We start from the raw sequence: 17,752 nt of genomic DNA on the forward strand, positions 1-17,752 counted from the left end.
ATGCTGGAAGTGATTTTCAGCTACTATAAAGGGTAGATGTTGTGGGTTGTACTAGGGCTGGCTGTGGAAACCACTCAATCAGCTATTAACAAGGAACAGATGTATTTTAGGAGCAACTGCCTGTTTCAAGACTATATAGCTTTAACAATTCATCACGAGTTCTAGGAAATACTAAAATAGTTTTGTAACCAATGTTCTGGCTCATCCTTAAGTGTGTTCATACTGTGTCACATGAAAAACTCTTGGAATGTACCATTTCCTAAGGTAAGCAAGACACTATCAGAAAAGAATTTCTGGACTCTGGAAAGAAACCGTTCTACTCCCTATGTTCTTGTACGCAGACCCTTCCAAAGCATGCGTGGTACTGACAACAGTAAGCAGCTCACTCTACATTGTGGACAACATCAGACCTTTATAATGAATCAAATGGCTGAAGCCAATTTGCATGGTTTTGTTGCACGCAATTAATATGTATGAAATACTATAATGCACTTTATACACTTAAAAGTACCTATAACTTATATAATACTTATAAAAGTACAAATATGCAGTGCAATTTGTTGCAAGGATGAAGCAAAGAGCAACTACTCCTGAGCAAACACTTAGATGAATGAGAGACAGCCATGCATGCAGCTGCCATGGGATATATATAGGGAGGCTGGCTGTGCACATAAGTGTTCCTTATCTCTTCCATTTCCGTAAGAATGAAAAGATTTCTTTAAAGTTAGGAGGCAGGAAGCAGACCACAAGTAAAACCTAAATGGCATATACCTCTTGTTTGTTCTGCTCTACCTTGAAAGAGCTACTGGGTCTTTAAGGCTAGAGGAGAGAGGCAGAGCTATGCCGGCAGCAACCACACACCTGAACTGACTCCACTACAGCAGCTGCATATGCAGCTGTATCCCTTCTGCCAGTCAGGAGTGAGGACAGCCACATATCCCCTGAATAAAACGACTGATACAATACAGTTGGTACTAGAGGTCTATAACCAAAGATTAGTAGGTAATTTTGAACCAATATGTGAAATGGTGCAGTCATTACCACCTCCTCTTTCACAAATTCCTTGTTCCATCAATCCCACCTTAGCACCAAGAGTTCATACAACCACCTCAGGCCCTGCATCAGTTTTCCCTATCCTGGTGACCTTCAGATGTTTTGGACCTCATAGAATCATAGAATAGTAGGGTTGGAAGGGGGCCTATAAGACCATCGAGTCCAATCCCCTGCTCAATGCAGGAATCTAAATCAGAATATCCCTGACAGATGGCTGTCCAGCCTCGTCTTGAATGCCTCCAGTGTGGGAGAGCCCACTACCTCCCTAGGGAATTGGTTCCATTGTTGTATTGCCCTAACAGTCAGGACGTTTCTCCTGATGTTCAGCCGGAATGTGGCTTCCTGTAACTTGAGCCCATTATTCTGTGTCCTGCACTCTGGGATGATCAAGAAGAGATCCTGGCCTTCCTCTCTGTGACAACCTTTGAAGTACTCGAAGAGCACTATCGTAACCTCAACTCCCATCAGAACCAGCGTGGCCACTGTCAGGAATGCTGGGAATTGTAGTCCAAAATAACTGGAGGACACCAAGTTGGGAGAGGCTGCCCTACACCCTGTGTAAAGATTTTCATCAAATGTCTCTTTATCTCAGATCCCTGTTTTTCAACCCTCTGCCTACTCTGCGCTTCTTCCTTCAACCACCCTGCCTTTTCATGCCCCTGCACCACTGCCTTTATGCTCATTCTACATGATGTTTAAATCAGAAAACTCATCCACTTTCCTCCCTGGCAGTTACACCAGTTCTAAAATGTCCACGACTGGCACAGCAAGTAATTGCAATGCTCATGAATGTTCCATAACATTCCATAACACCACAAGAAGTCATCCTCTAGCCCAGGGTAGGACTTCCATGCAACAGTAATGCTCAGCCTGTTTTAGGTATGTGAATGCATATTTTCATTTTTCACTCCATCTCAGAGATTTTTTTTTTTTAATGGACCTAATGTCTAAACGAAGTAGCCATCTGGCCTCTGTGACCTTGCTGAGTATCCCCAATACTCTTCTCTTTTGTGCCAAGTTTTCCCTAGGTTTCCATTATTACTTTTAAACTACTGAATTCCTTCAGCCAAAGCCTATGCACTGTAAGATTAATGATGCGAGACTATATGGATGCTAGACCATAATGATGCTAGTTCCATTTTTCTAAGCTGCTAACTAGTACTTTTATATTCCCAATTCTTACTACAAGGGGGAAATAACCTTTCCCTTGAGGACTAACTGTCACACAGCATGCAATCTGCCAAACTTCTGCTTGTCACATAGCTATTAAACCATATTGAGAACTATTATGGCTGAGAAGTGGTATGCAATCACTGTACATAAGTAAATTAATTAAAGACACAGAAGCATCCTACAGGCCAAGAGCTGGCAACTAACTAGAATTGCAAAGGAAACGACAGCATCTTTAGATGCACTGGTTAGAATAATGTTTTATGTAACAGGAGTTAATCCCTGAGAGTCAGAAATTAACAGCCAAAGTAAGGAAAACATTTTTTTAAAGAGCTAAACAATAATGATGTTGTCAGGAAATATTGTTTAATGGTGTGAAATGCACATCAACAAGATAGCGTAGTCTGGTGATTCTGACTCAGAAAAGTACGCCTTTCAGTGGATGCTAAAGCAAGATTTAGAAAAGCTTACTACAATATGCATACTATTGTATAGTACTATAAACACACACACACCAATGTTTCTGGCTATTACTGGAAGTGCCCCATTCAATCTAAGATTGAAGAGGCAATGGAACTCCCACAGTCTAACAACCTCTTATTGAAATTCCAGGGTACCATCTCCTTGTCACACTCCAAAATGACCAAGAAATGAAACCTAGGGTAGCACCTATGCACAGTTGCCTTGCCCACTCCCCCTCTCCCCATGCACAGGCCTGACTGTTCTGATGCCACCCCCCCAAAAAAAAATTCCTCACCCTCCCACAGTGCTCTGGTTTTCCTGTTCTCCTCTACCTCACCCCATCCCTCACCTTGCTTAGCAGGTGCCACCAGAAAGTGGTCCCTTTGTCCTTTTCTTTTTTAGCATTTAGTTGGGAAGTGTACCTGCCTGACTAAATGTTACAAAACAAAAAGAAAAAGGATGTTACGTGGGGATCTGCGTCTGCCCACGCACCACCGTCACTAGGGGCTGAGGCTGTACTTGCTTCCTGCTGCCACTGCCTCCCATCATCTGCACTGCTGGCTTTTCTGGGGGACATTTGGGGGGCTCCCAGACTGTGGGGGCTTGGGCCCCAAAGTCCAGCCCTAATGGATCCACTACCTTGGCAGATTAAAATTTGGACTCAATCTTCAGTGCCACCCCCTGAACTCACTGGGGCAAAATAAGCTGGCAGTAATCTTCCCTTTTCTCTTTGTGGTCCTCACCAATCATTCTCTTCTCTCTGCACCCTGCACCCTGAACCTCTCTCTCTCTCTCTCGTTACTTGCCTCTACTTGTCTTTCTCCAGTCCATAGCATGCTGTCTGTCTGCATCTGATAGTATACACACTCCTCTTGCTGTTTCCACCCCACCACAGATTTGCAGTCCCATCTCTCACGTCCCCCCTTCTTTTTCCGTTTACCTATTCACAGGAGTCTCTGCAGCCCTATTTCTAAGTTACTCTTATTTGATCAGAACACATCAAATCTGGAGCTGGCTTGTTTGTAATGTGCCTGGAAATTCTTTTGCACTACAGTGGAAACAAACTTTTGTATGAGACTGGCAAGATTTCAGAATCAGAATGAAAAACATTTTTTAAAAAATTGACAATCCCACCGGCCAGTTTATTTTTGCTGTACCTCACCCCCAATCAGGCGGAGAGAGACAGCTCTAGTCCCATACAAGTCTGTGACCACATAGGAGTGTTAAACTGGCAGCTATGATAATGTAACTGTGGTCTTAATCCTATATTCCAGCCTTTACCAACCTGGTACCCTCCAGACGTGTTGGATTACCACTCCCATCATGCTGAGATATAGTCTAAGACATCTGGAAGGAACCAGGTTGGGGAATGATGCTATATTCCATTAGTGGAAATTCTTTAATATTTTCTGTTCCAACTTTTTGGGAGCTACAGTAGTTGATGCCACCCATGTGATAACACCACAATAGCACCACATTTATTTTGTAAACCCATGGTACCATTTCCCCATCACTAGTGGTGGTCACACTAAATATTATCATTCAAATTCTGTAGAGCTTGGTAATGTAAACACTGAGCTAACACTACTGGAATGCCAGCTGTTGTTAAAAACTACTGCGGCAAAAATGTTCCTTCATATAAGATCTGACATCATGGGAGCTAAATATAAAGGGGAAGGGAAAATTCCCATACTCCCACACCTTCTGTTGACCCTTCTGGCCAGCAATAGTATGTTAGATGATCATTTAAACTTTAAATAATTAGTATTAGAGGTAACTCTGATAGACAAGAGGCCATAGGTGTATGTGCTCTTATTTGGGGATATTAACAGGGGGTCCATCCAATGTCATGTGAGTGGGCTTGTGCTCGTTCATGCAACAAGCCTTTTCCTTCTTCAGTTTCCCCTGCTTTGGAAATAGATTTTGTGGGCACGCAGGGTTTGCCAGAGAAGGGAGAATCCATCCCACCAGCAGTGTCCATTTTGCTGGCTGACAGACACTATCAAATACAACCCATGATCTTTAACAGAGCACAGTTATTCTTTAACTGTCTCCAATCATTCTCTTTGTTCATACAAAAGGGCTGTTGAAGAACAGAAACCGATGAAATTATTTCACTTTCAGTGTGGGTTGTATTCAATGTTAGTCTAACTTAAGACCCGTTCACTTCAATGGGACTACTCTAAATAGGACTAAGGCTGGATACCACCCTCTGTGTGTGTGAGAGAGAGAATATGTTGACTCTAAGGATCCATTCATATGATTAATCTGGCATAGTGAGCCTGTGGCTTGAGTGGGTTTGAGCTGCATCTGGGATGTACTAAAGCACTTTTGTGTGCCCAACTTAGGACTCAACCTATATTTACCGTGTCAGTGGTCAAGACATTTTCAGCAGCAGGTCAGTAGACAAAGGTTACATGGTGAGCTGTGTGTGTGTGTGTGTGTGTGTGTGTGCACGTGTGGTAAAAGAGTCACACAAATGGTCCCACCACACACAAAGACTACGTCTAGAGCTGCTCAACCCATGCATTTCACCTCACCAATTAGACAGTGTCATATGTATAGGCTGAAATAAATAAATGACTCTGAGAACAGAAATAGAATGATGGGTGAATTAATTCTGAATAAAGCTTTATGCTCCTGGGAAAGCCCTGGGTGTGAACAACACAAGGGTGAGATACTTATTTCCAGAGTCTTCTTGCGAGAAGGCCTATCGCTGAACCACCTATTCACCTTAGGTACTACTGGCTGAGACAGCTGCAGAATGTATTGGCTGGTTACCATCTTCACAACCAGGGAAACAAGAAACAACACAATATGTGACTAAACACCCTCATTACTCCCTCTTCCAGAACAAGTGCCTAATGACAAATACACACTATCAGCTTTCCTGAAGACTAGCGCAGGTTTACTTTCAAGCTACAAAAAAAAAAGCAGGAAGTATGTCGCATTCTGGGCCCCAAAGTCCAGCCCTGAGGCCAGACACATGGGAGGATTTCCAGGAGGCCAGGCAATGGAAAAGCTTTGGCCCCAAAAGCCAGGTTCTAGTGCTAGGACACAATCTAACATGTGATGAAGATGGCAGCACCTTTGAACATGTGCAGAGGGCCGTTAGAGAGTGCATGTCCTACATGGGTGCATACATACAACCAGACTACACAATGCTTGGAGCAGATTTAAGAGCTTCTAGCTTCAAGAGTGTAATTTCCAGGCGAGTCCCTGCCCTTCCTATTTTATTGCCTATATACACTGACTCCAAATATATTATTTATTTATTTTATTTATTTATTTATTTCATTTCTATACCGCCCAATAGCCGAAGCTCTCTGGGCGGTTCACAAAAACTAAAACCAAACAACACACAATAAAACAATTTAAAATATATAGAACATTAAAACCACTATATAACAATACAACCACAATAAAACCTAGCAGCAGTGCAGGAGTTTAAAATACAGATTTATAACAGCAAAGCTAAAAATTTAGAAAGCTAAAATGCCTGGGAAAATAAAAAGGTCTTCACCTGGCGCCGAAAGGAGTACAATGTAGGCGCCAGGCGAACCTCACTAGGGAGCTCATTCCAGAGCCGGGGTGCCACAACAGAAAAAGCCCTCCTCCTAGTAGCCACCCACCTCACTTCCTTTGGCAGGGGCTCACGGAGAAGGGCCGCTGATGATGATCTTAAGGTCCGGGCAGGCACATATGGGAGGAGGTGATCCTTCAGGTAACCTGGCCCCAAGCCGTTAAGGGCTTTGAATGTTAACACCAGCACTTTGAATCGGGCCCGGAAATGGACTGGCAGCCAGTGCAGCTGGAAAAGTACTGGCGTAATATGAGCTCGCAGGCCAGTCCCTGTTAACAATCTCGCTGCCCTATTTTGGACCAGCTGAAGTTTCCGGACCGTTTTCAAAGGCAGCCCCACGTATAACGCATTGCAGTAATCCAGACGAGAAGTTATCAGAGCATGGATAACTGTAGCTAGGCTATCTCTGTCCAGATAAGGGCGTAGTTGGTATACCAGCCTAAGCTGATAAAAAGTGCTCCGTGCCACTGAGTTCACCTGTGCCTCAAGTGACAGTTCTGGATCCAAGAGCACCCCCAAACTACGAACCTGATCCTTTAGGGGGAGTGCAACCCCCTCCAGAACAGGTTGAATATCACCTAGCCGGGCAGACGAACCACCCACTAACAGTACCTCCGTCTTGTCTGGATTGAGTTTGTTTATTAGCACTCATCCAGTCCATTACCGTGCCCAGGCACTGGTTCAGAACAGCCACTGCCTCACCTGGTTTTGATGAGAAAGAGAGGTAGAGCTGGGTGTCATCTGCATATTGATGGCACCTCAGCCCACACCTCCGGATAACCTCCCCCAGCGGTTTCATGTAGATGTTAAACAGCATGGGGGATAGAATAGAGCCCTGTGGAACCCCATGGCACAATTGCCATGGCACAGAGCAATAATCCCCCAGCACCACCTTCTGGAATCGGCCATCCAAGTAGGAGCGGAACCACTGTAGTACAGTGCCTCCAACTCCCAACCCAGACAACCTATCCAGAAGGATACCATGGTCAAAAATTGTTTGGTAATTTGGGATGCATGTACTGAACAGCAGATAGGCCCAACTCCTTCAGCAACATTGGTTTAAGAGGCAGAGTGTGAGATAAGCAAACTATGAAAAAGAAACAAGAAACAAAACACTTCACAGAAACCGTCAAAGCATTTTAAGAAATGACACCAAAGATGCCTTTTAGTCTGAAGCTAGGAAATGCAGTTACTGAGAGAGAGAAAGAAGAGTGCAAATTTCAACTGTACGTTCTATCCATTCCAACAGCAGGGACTTGGCACACATGGAACTATTTGCAGTCAAGAGGAGCACAGAAATTTGAAGGGAGCTATTTTTAATGTAATCAACACAAAAGCCAAGAGCTTCTTTACACATGACGCTTTAGGGGTATAAGTTCTAGCCTCTGCAACCTGATGCTTTCCAGATCTGTTGGACCACAATATGCTGGCTAGGGAATGTTGGGAGTTGCAGTCTAACACTTCTGGAGTGCACCAGGATGGGGAAGGCTAGTCTAAGATCTTGTACGCATACACCTAAAAATGTAAAGTGAGCATGAGACAAACACAGGTATCATACAAATATACTTGTCAAGATGCTGGGACTGATTGCAGCATCTTACTCAGTGAACAGGCAGTGGCCTGGCCAACCTTGCTTTGTTTCTATGTAATGTGTCAAATGGTCCACCAGTTGACATTTGAAGTACAAAGCCAGGAAAAGCCACGTTTGACATACGATGCTAGAATTTCAGACACAAAAATTGCCAAGCACTATTTAAGGATCACTTAAATCACTTGTGTCGATAGCCTAAAAATCTTCCTCCACATAGGATGTTAAAGATCCAGAATAACTACCAACACCTAATAACGCAGTCTGGATCACTGATTCATGTAGATTACACTCTCCACATCACCTGTACACAAGGATTTAGAAGAGTGGCCTGAAGAATGGAGGGTGCAGACTTCATTCTTGCATTACTCTATCACAATCTTCCCCAACCTGGGGCCCTCCAGATGTTTTGGACTACGACTCCCATAATCCCATGCCACTTACTGTGTGGGCCGGGGCTGATGGGAGTTGCAGTCCAAAGCACCTGGAGGGCCCCAGGTTGGGGAACGGCTGCCCAGGCTAACAACTTGCCACCCTATGGATGCTTCCTCAGAGATCAGCCCCATTGCGCCCAGTGGGGCGTCCTGCCAGGTGTGTCGACGGCCGCCGCAGCCACGGAGGGTGACCGCATCACACGCCCCGCCGGGAGGAAGCCGGGCGGTCCACTCACCCGCGTTGTAGAAGCGGTCGAGCACGGCCGTCTCGCCGAAGTCCAGCTTGCCGAAGTGCAGCGTCTGCAAGTCGGCGCCGACGGTCTCACACGCGTCCTTCAGGCTCTGCAGGGCCCCGCTCTCCGCCGCCTGCAGCAGCCCCGGGCTCGCCTCGTTGATCACGTAAGACACCGTAGTCCTCCTGCTGGCGCCGCCGCCGCCGCTTTTGGCCCGAGCTGCAGTGTCGGCGGCGGGGCAGGCTGAGCTGCTGTCCTCGTTCCAAAAGGTGCCGGGCGGCGGCGCGCCTGGGCCGCCCAGGAAACCGCGGGCCATCGCCTCGCCGGCCGCGGGCGCCCTCCTCCCGAGCCCATCCTCGCAGAGCAGCGGGCAGCCGCCTCCAAGAATGCGCGGCGGGCTGGGCACCGAGAAGCTGATGATCCCCCCCTCGCTGCTGTCGCTCATGCCGGCTGCTCGCCGCCGCCCGCCGCCGCCGCGTCCTCCGGGGACGGGACTTTACGCAGATGCCATGCCGCCGCCGCCCGACCTGCTTTCCTCTGCTGTCGGCGGCTGTCCCTGCAAGCTGCTGCCGACTGGAGAGATCGGGAGGGGGAAAGGAGCCCTGCTTCAGTTCGATCTCACGCCGCAGAGCCGAGGCGGGCGGCGAGGGAAACGCGACTTCCTCCGGAGCCTGCCAAAGCCACCATGGCGCACTCCTTTCCTGAGCTCCGCCGGCTCCCCAGCTCCCAGGAAGCCGAGGCAGCAGCCTCGCTCGCTCTCGTCGTTCCTCCTGAATCGCCCCTTCGTTAGCAACCCGGCCGGAGACCTTTGTGCCGACGGGGAAAGAAAAAGACAACAGCCCGAGCACTTGTTGCCTTCGCCACTGTGTAACGACCTGCGAGCGGCCAGCTGCCTGCCAAGGCGAAGCCCCGCCTTTCTCAGCCACGCCCCCTGCCTTGTAGTAGAAAGAATTGCGCATTCCGGCGCTGGTAATAAACATTAAGGCGAGCGCCAGGTTGGGTCAGGAGGAGTCGGGCAGTGCCCGACGTGAAAAGGCGTTCCTGGATCCTCAAGCGCCCTCTGCTGTTCCGCTCCTAGCCTACTTAAGGGGCTAATCCTAGAGCGATTTTTGCCGCTTTGCTCTTAGGGCGCAATCCTATGCATGTTTAGACAAAACAACAACCTACAACTCCCAGCATTCCTCAGCCAGGGAATGCTGGGAGTTGTACGGTTGTGGTTGTTCTTTTGTCTAAACATGCATAGGATTGCGCCCTAAGAGGGGCAAGAAGTGCTGCACTCTCTGCAATTTCCTGAGTGATTTTATATTCTTAATAGCTCTTTCCAGATATAATTTCATTATATTCTTGCTGGAAGCAAAGAAGATGAATTTTACTGCTGAAATAATTGGACAAAGTTTGAGCACTTCTAGGAATTTGATTCCTGCATTGAGCAACAATTCCTGCATTGAGCAGGGGGTTGGACTCGATGGCCTTGTAGGCCCCTTCCAACCCTACTCTTCTACTCTTCTATGATTCTATGCATTCTTATTCCATTGTACACCTTTTAAAATGTATTTCTTTTGGGGCGCATTCTCCTTACTCGGGTGGGCCACAGCAGCCCAATTTCATGTGGCCCTCAGCCTAATTTTGAAAGCCCTCTTCATGGGATTAGTTCAGACTTCTGGCAACAGCGAACTGTCCTTTCCATGGCGGCCTGCTGGGAGGAAAGGAAGGGGGGGTGGAGAGGGGGGTGGCAGTAAGAGAAAAAGGATGATCACCAGCTTCTGGCTCAAGCCCAGTCCGCTGCCAGATTTTGCCATGCCGCCCCAACATGCTTCCCAACCCCCTGCTCAATGCAGGAATCCAAGTCAGAGGCATCCCTGACAGATGGCTGTCCAGCCTCGTCTTGAATGCCTCCAGTGTGGGAGAGCCCACCACCTCCCTAGGTAATTGGTTCCATTGGTGTATTGCTCTAACAGTCAGGAAGCTTTTCCTGATGTTCAGCCGGAATCTGGCTTCCTGTAACTTGAGCCCATGATTCTGTGTCCTGCACTCTGGGATGATCAAGAAGAGATCCTGACCTTCCTCTCTGTGACAACCTTTCAAGTACTTGGAGAGCGCTATCATATCTCCCCTCAGTCTTCTCTTCTCAAGGCTAAACATGCCCAGTTCTTTCAGTCTCTCTTCATAGGGCTTTGTTTCCAGTCCCCTGATTATCTTTGTTGCCCTCCTCGGAACTGTCTCCAGTTTGTCTGCATCCTTCTTAAAATGTGGTGCCCAGAACTGGACACAGTACTCCAGATGAGGCCTAACCAGTGCTGAGTAGAGGGGAACTAGTACTTCCTGGGATTTGGAAGCTATGCTTCTATTAATGCAGCCCAAAAGAGCATTTGCCTTTTGTGCAGTCACATCACATTGTTGGCTCATATTCAGCTTGTGATCGACAACAATTCCAAGATCCTTCTTGCTTGTAGTGTTGTTGAGCCACGTATCCCCCATCTTGTAACTGTGCCTTTGGTTTCTTTTTCCTAGGTACAGAACTTGGCATTTATCCCTATTAAATGTCATTCTGTTGTTTTCTGCTCAGCGTTCCAGTCTATCAAGATCACTTTGAATTTTGTTTCTGTCTTCCAAAGTATTAGCTCTCCCACCCAATTTTGTGTCATCTGCAAATGTGATCAGCATTCCCTGCACCTCCTCCTCCAAGTCATTAATAAAAATGTTGACGAGCACTGGGCCCAGGACTGAGCCCTGCGGTACCCCGCTCGTTACCTCTCCCCAATTTGAGATGATCCCATTGAGTCTGATTCTGTAGCCAACTGTGGATCCACCAGATCGTTGTTTCATCTAGGCCACTTTGAGCTAGTTTGCTCATCAGAATATCATGGGGCACTTTGTTGAAAGCTTTCGAGGTATATTATGTCCACAGCATTCCCACAGTCCACAAGGGAGGTCACTTGATCAAAAAATGAGATCAGATTTTTCTGGCAGGATTTGTTCTTGTCAAATCCATGTTGGCTTCGAGTAATCACTGCATTATTTTCAAGCTGCTTACAGATGGATTGCTTTATCATCTGCTCCAGAATTTTCCCAGGGATTGATGTCAGATTGACTGGTCTGTAGTTCCCAGGTTCCTCCTTTTTACCCTTTTTGAAGATAGGGACAACATTAGCCCTCCTCCAGTCATCTGGCACTTCACCCATCCTCCATGGTTTCTCAAAGAGAATAGACAGCGGTTCTGAGAGTTCTTCTGCCAGTTCCTTTATTACTCTAGGATGCAGTTCATCTGGCCCTGGAGATCTGAACTCATTCAAAGTAATTAGGTGTTCCTTGACCATATGCCTATCTATCTCAAGCTGCAATCCTGCCCCTTCAGCCTGTACTTCACCTTTGCCAGGGGGGTCATAGAACCCCCTATAGACAGGGGAATAGTAGACACCAACCACCAGATTCCTTTTATTCTTTGCTCCATTTATTTTGATCCAGATGCTCTCGACGGGGCTACCAAGCTCATCCTCTTGTATTTCTGTGCAGAGATATGTATTTTTCACATATAGTGCAACCCCACCTCCCTTTCTGTTCCTCCTGTTCTTTTTGAACAAGTCATATCCTTCAGGTGCTGTATTCCAGTCATGAGAGTCATCCCACCAAGTCTCAGTTACACCTATCAAGTCATAATTTCCCTCTTGTATTAAGAGTTCAAGTTCGTTCTGTTTGTTTCCCATACTCTGGGCATTAATATATGGACATCGAAGACCATGTGCTTCATAGTCTGGCTTTCTTCCTACATGTTTTTGAAGACTATTATTGGGCGCTATTAGAGCTGTTATCTCCGTTTCGGTGCATGAGCCTTTGTCCATTGTTACCCCCAACTTTACATCTCCTTTCCCCGTAGGATTCAGTTTAAAGCCCTCCTGATGAAGGTCTTCATGCCGTGGCCAAACACTTTCTTCCCAGCCTTTGTGAGGTGCAACTTGTCCCTTGCCAACTGTCTTATCTTCCAGGAAGTATAGCCCGTGGTCCCAGAATCCAAATCTCTCACGTCAGCACCACCTTTGTAGCTAGTCATTCACCCAAACTATTTTTCTTTCCCTTTCTATCCCTCTTCTAACTACTGGAAGGATGGATGAGAAAACTATCTGGGCCCCAAAGTTCTTGAGTTTCCTTCCCAAAGCTTCAAAGTTTGACGTGATTTCTTCGTAGCTCCGCTTGGTGGTATCATTTGTTTCCACATGGATTAGAAGAAAGAGATACCTGTCAGTGGGCTTTATGAGTGCAGGGAACCTTTCAGTCACGTCTCTAATCCATCCTCCCGGGAGTCAACATACCTGGCGAGTCCATGGGTTTTCGCAACATACTTGGGTTTCGATCCCATGCAGCAAGGAGTCTCCCATGACTACTACTCTTCTCTTCTTGTTGTTGTAGGCCTGGGTTTCATCGCCTCTGCTTGACTGACCTTCAGCCTCTTGCTCGCTCTCATTCAGGTTTCCCTGTAATTCTTCCTCTGCAGGCTGTCCTCCAGTCTCATCATCAAGTACCTGGAATCGGTTCCACAGCTGCACTGTTTCCACTGGTGCAGAGTGGCGTCTAGTTCTTCTTTTCCTAACTGTCACCCTTTTTTCCCCAAAGAGTATCCTCTACTGCATTTTTCCTCACCTCAGCATTTCCCTCTTCTGCCTCAGCTTGCTGTTGCTCTTCAAGCTTCTGGTCTTCACTTTGCTGCTGTAGTTCCACCCTTCTGTCCAAGAACTCTTCGTGTTCTCTTATTCCCCGGAGGGTCAACAGTTGCCGCTCCAGTCCTAATAATTTTTCTTCCAGCAGCGTGATCAACTTGTACTTGTTGCAGGTGTAGGCCATGTTGTTCTCAGGCAAGAAAACAAACATTGCACACACCTTGCAGGTCACCACCACTGGAGAGTCTTTTCCTTCCATAGCCTCTTTTCCCTTTTTGTGTCTAGCTTTCTGATTGTTCTAGATTAGCCTGTGCCTGCTCCTCTACTCAGTAGAGGTTAAAAGCAGAGTCCCACTGGTGTGGAAGTGTGTGTTACAAGAAAAATAATTTTAAAAAATGTTAGGGGCCTCCCCCTTGGCCTCCCCTGCTGAACTCCCCTGGCCATCTCCTGTTTGCTCCCCCTGTGCGCTCGCTCTGGTCGCTCGCTGTCTGGGAGCTTGCTTGCTTCTCTAGTCCCTGGACCAGCTGGAGCAGCTTCCTCTGCTCTGCTCTGCTCTGCTTAGCTGGGAGGTGGGAAACAGACTGAAGCTTCCTGCCCACAGCTGCTGGGAGTACTCAGGCCACACACCCCTAATTCAGTTGGAGCTCTCAGGAGCACCTGGTGAGCTCACAGCCACTCAGAAGGATAAAGGACAGCCCTCAGTTACCTCTTTGCCTCTGTCTCCTTTGCCTCCTTTGTCACTTCTACCACCTGGTGAGCTCACAGCCACTCAGAAGGAAAAAGGACAGCCCCCTGGGCTTCTTGCATCCCACTTACCTCTTTGTCTCTTTGCCTCTGTCTCCTTTGTCTCTTCTACCACTGCAGCTCCCCTGGCCAACTCCTGTTTGCTCCCCCTGTTTGCTCGATCTGGTTGCTCGCTGTCTGGGAGCTTGCTTGCTTGCTTCTGTAGTCCCTGGACCAGCTGGAGCAGCTTCCTCCACTCTGCTGTGCTCAGCTGAGAGGTGGGAAACAGACTGTGTAGAAATGCCCGCAGCAACCCACCTCACCGCATTTCATGGAAGCACCTGGAGAAGGGCTTTGGATGATGACCTTATGATCTGGGTAAGTAGATATGGGAAGAAATACTCCTCCAGGTACCTGTCCCTAAGTATTTAGGACTTTGACATTAAAACCAGTACTTTAAACTCGGCACAGAAATGGACTGGCAGCCAGTGGAGATGGCAAAGTACTGGCATAATATGATTGTATTGGCCAGACCCAGTTAACAGTCTAGCCACCCAGTTCTGGATGAACTGGAGTTTCTGGACCATTTCCAAAGGTGGCCTAATGGATAATTCATTGCAATAATCGAAACATGAGGTTATCAGGGCAGGAGTAACTGTCTTAATGCTATCGCTATCCAGGTATGGTCATAGTTGGTTTATCAGACACAGCTGATAACAGTTGCTCCAAGCCACTGGAGCAACTAATGCTAGACTTTCACCTAGAACAGGAGCATGGTGAGGATCGAGGAGTCTGTCTTTTAACTGAAAGGCAGCTTTTAGAATGAAGTTTAATTCAGAGGTCTGCTGGACATCTCAGAAGAATCGTTGCAAGTCATCCTGACGAGATAGTTGTTCAGACTTTTTTTAAACTCCAAAAGAAAGGGACTCCTAGCTAGGCAATCTGTTCCATTGCTTAGTTGTTCTCAAAAAACGTTTTAAACGTTTTTCCTAATGTGTAACTTTGTGCTTTTCAAATGTTGTCATAGTGATTTTCCCTGCCTAGGCTAAAATCAATTGTTTGAGAGCCTTCCTAAGCCTAAGGGGGTAGTTTGTGTGTCCGTTCTTATTGCAACGACCAGGAGCGGACGGCAATGCCCACTCCAGGTTTTGGAGGGCCCTTTGGCCAGATGGTCCCAGTGGACCTTTTCCCTTAGTGGAGCCAACTTTTCCTCACTATTGTCACTGCTGCACATTCACTTGCCCTCTCCATTGGGCCCAATCCACACAACCACCCAAAGGGAGAGGTCAAGATGAGCAAAGGATACTGGTCCTTCTTTTTGCTCCTGTCGTTACGGGACAGGTGCATAGGTAGTGACAGCAAGACATGGGAACAGTAGCATGTCCCCAGCGTTGTATGTTCAGAGCAGCCTCGCCCCCTGATGTTGAATGTCTGCAGGGGCAGAGCCTTTATGTGAAGGCTTCCACATGACCTGGGACCCTAATAGGACTGGGTTCCAAGCCACATGGCAACCTTCGCACATACCGCTGTATGCATGAAGTCTCTGTCATGGGTGATATTCATGTCATACGCATGGATGCCAGGGGGTTAGGGGTGCATATGATGTTGGGGGCCTTGCTACTTGGGACATGCAAGTAAAATGCCTGAATAGAGCTGTCTTGCTTCCATTGCAAGGTCTGCGTCTGCCTCATATTGGTTTAATGTAATGGCTCTTTTTTGAGGTTTAAGCCCATGACTGACTGACTAAAATATTCAAGGTATATGATGCCCACACTCACTATCATGTCAAATGTGCTATGACATATGTGTTCTACTTTCCTTTTAAAGTGTGTGTTTTCAGTGGAAATTTCTAAATAACATTTGAATTATTGTGTAAACTTAAAGGGACTGAAAAACTAGAATGAACATTTTCCTTGGAGGAAGAGCTTGTTTTCAACATTTTCTTTGCACAATGCAGTCTCTGAGAGGCTTTCCCTGCAATAAAACAAGCACTGTTGCTGATACCTCATGGGATATGCTCCCCAGACATGCCCTTAACTGATGATGTAAATGTAAGACCGGAGATAAACAGACAGGAGGTGGTACTGGATAAAAGACTGAGAATAAACTTATTTTGCTTTTATAAATTTAGAAACAGAAGCTTGTGATGGCAAGGCTGTTTGATGAGTGAGCGTGTGAACATCTCCAGTCATTCCATCTTTATAACTTCCACTAAGAGCTTGCATGTACGCACTGTCACACTCTGTTTAGGATATGTAGGTGATAATTGGCAATGTATCATATATGAGCTGCAGTGTCAGACAATGAGTACAGTTTCTGAACTGGGTCATATTCCAGCTCAGCCACCCAATAATAAAACGGGAACAGCAGTAAGTAAGTTAAGGTGCAATCCTATAGATTGCACCCTTGATGATCATATGCCCCCAAACCTGGAAGCTTACAGTAATCCTATGTGGAGCAGTGGAGGTGATCTTTGCCTCCCCATCCTCCCGCCCTGCATTTTTTGCTAGATGAGCTTTTTTGCCAGTGTAGCTGGGGCGCTTCGGAGAGGGAGGGAGCTTGTATCCTGGCCTCTTCTGTCTCATCCCCTCCCTTCCCACCAAAATGACTCCTTTTCTCTCTCTCTGAGGTTGCTTTTCCGACTTCGGAGAGCAGCCGGTGTGGTTCTTGCTGCACCAGCTCAGAGGGGTGGGGGAGGGGGGTCGGAGGACAGTCTCCAACCTCAGGGGGGGACTCCAAACAATCCTATGGCCCCTCAGACTCTGTCTAGGGGCCATAGGATTGTTCGCTTAGAGAATTAAAAAGCTTTTGGAACCCTAAAGGTGAATACAGTGCGTGGAATCTAACGATTTCCTCAGAGTTTCCACTTCTTTTGAATAACACTATATTTTCAAGTGTAATGTACATTTTCAAGTATAATTTTATTTATTTACAAGATTTATAGCCCACTTTTTGATTGAATGATCCTTAAGGCAGCTTACATTATAATAATATACACACACCCATATATATATATATATATATATATACACACACACATACATACATACACATATACACACACACATACACGCATACACACACACGTGTGTGTGTGTGTAAGCATGATTATAATCTATTGTAAGCTGCCTTAAGGATCATTCAACTGAAAGGCAGAATATAAATCTTCTAATTAATTAAGTAAAGTAGCAGCATGCAGCATTACACACACATTCACACACATTCTAAATACATACCAGTGGGGGCTGGTGGCTCCAATTTTGATGGGACAGCGACAGTGAATCTATACTGAGTTTTAGTCAGAAACAGCCAGAACTCTAAAGGTGCTATGCAAGGTGCTGGACCCATTTTGGGGATAGAGTTCAGCACTTTGGATGGCTCCTTTGGAGTTCTGGCTGGTTCTGACTAAAATCCAGAATGGATTTAGAGCCCCACCAAAATCCAAGCCACCAGCCTCCGCTGCGTACAACCCAGCAGCCATTAGCCCTCTGGCCAACGGACGGACGGGGCCAGAATGTGCTTCTCTTCTGCTCCCTTGTGTCAGGGCAACTGGCAGTTGGAGCTCAGTGTTCTTCTTGGCAAAGGAGGAGGGGAAGAAAGCTCCCTGCAGCTGCTGCTCCATTGGCCAATGGGTGGACCAGGCTGGTCTCCCCCTTGCCATGACGTTCTTTCCATAACAGATTCATTAGTTTTTACGGTGCCAGGGGACTCTTGTTCTTGCTGCAACAGACTAACACAGCTACAAGTCCTGAACTTTTCACATGTAGATCTTGGCTGCCATCTGCTGTTCTCTTGAGTAGATTTGGTGTTTTTTTTTCCTTTTAGGATGCTGTTGCATCTGAAAAAGATGCAAA

General features: G+C 46.6%; 1 protein-coding gene across 5 annotated transcripts in view; it reads right to left on the reverse strand.

The window, feature by feature from the left end:
* Window positions 1-9,446, reverse strand: part of MAP3K5 (mitogen-activated protein kinase kinase kinase 5) — a 154,075-nt gene extending 144,629 nt beyond the window's left edge. For 3 of the 5 annotated variants that reach the window (XR_014786700.1, XM_084827628.1, XM_084827627.1), the window contains exon 1: window positions 8,527-9,446. Coding sequence is in view for 3 of the 5 variants with exons in the window: in XM_084827628.1 (XP_084683754.1) it covers window positions 8,527-8,968 (442 nt within the window). In the remaining 2 variants the exon portion in view is untranslated. The remainder of the gene's footprint in view (window positions 1-8,526) is intronic. The other 2 variants (XR_014786701.1, XM_084827629.1) reach the window with 1 other exon arrangement.
* Window positions 9,447-17,752: the final 8,306 nt, after the last annotated feature.

Source organism: Heloderma suspectum, chromosome 1 (genome assembly GCF_057233095.1).
Source record: "Heloderma suspectum isolate Gila_16-S chromosome 1, 16-S_ref, whole genome shotgun sequence".
NCBI lineage: Eukaryota > Metazoa > Chordata > Lepidosauria > Squamata > Helodermatidae > Heloderma > Heloderma suspectum.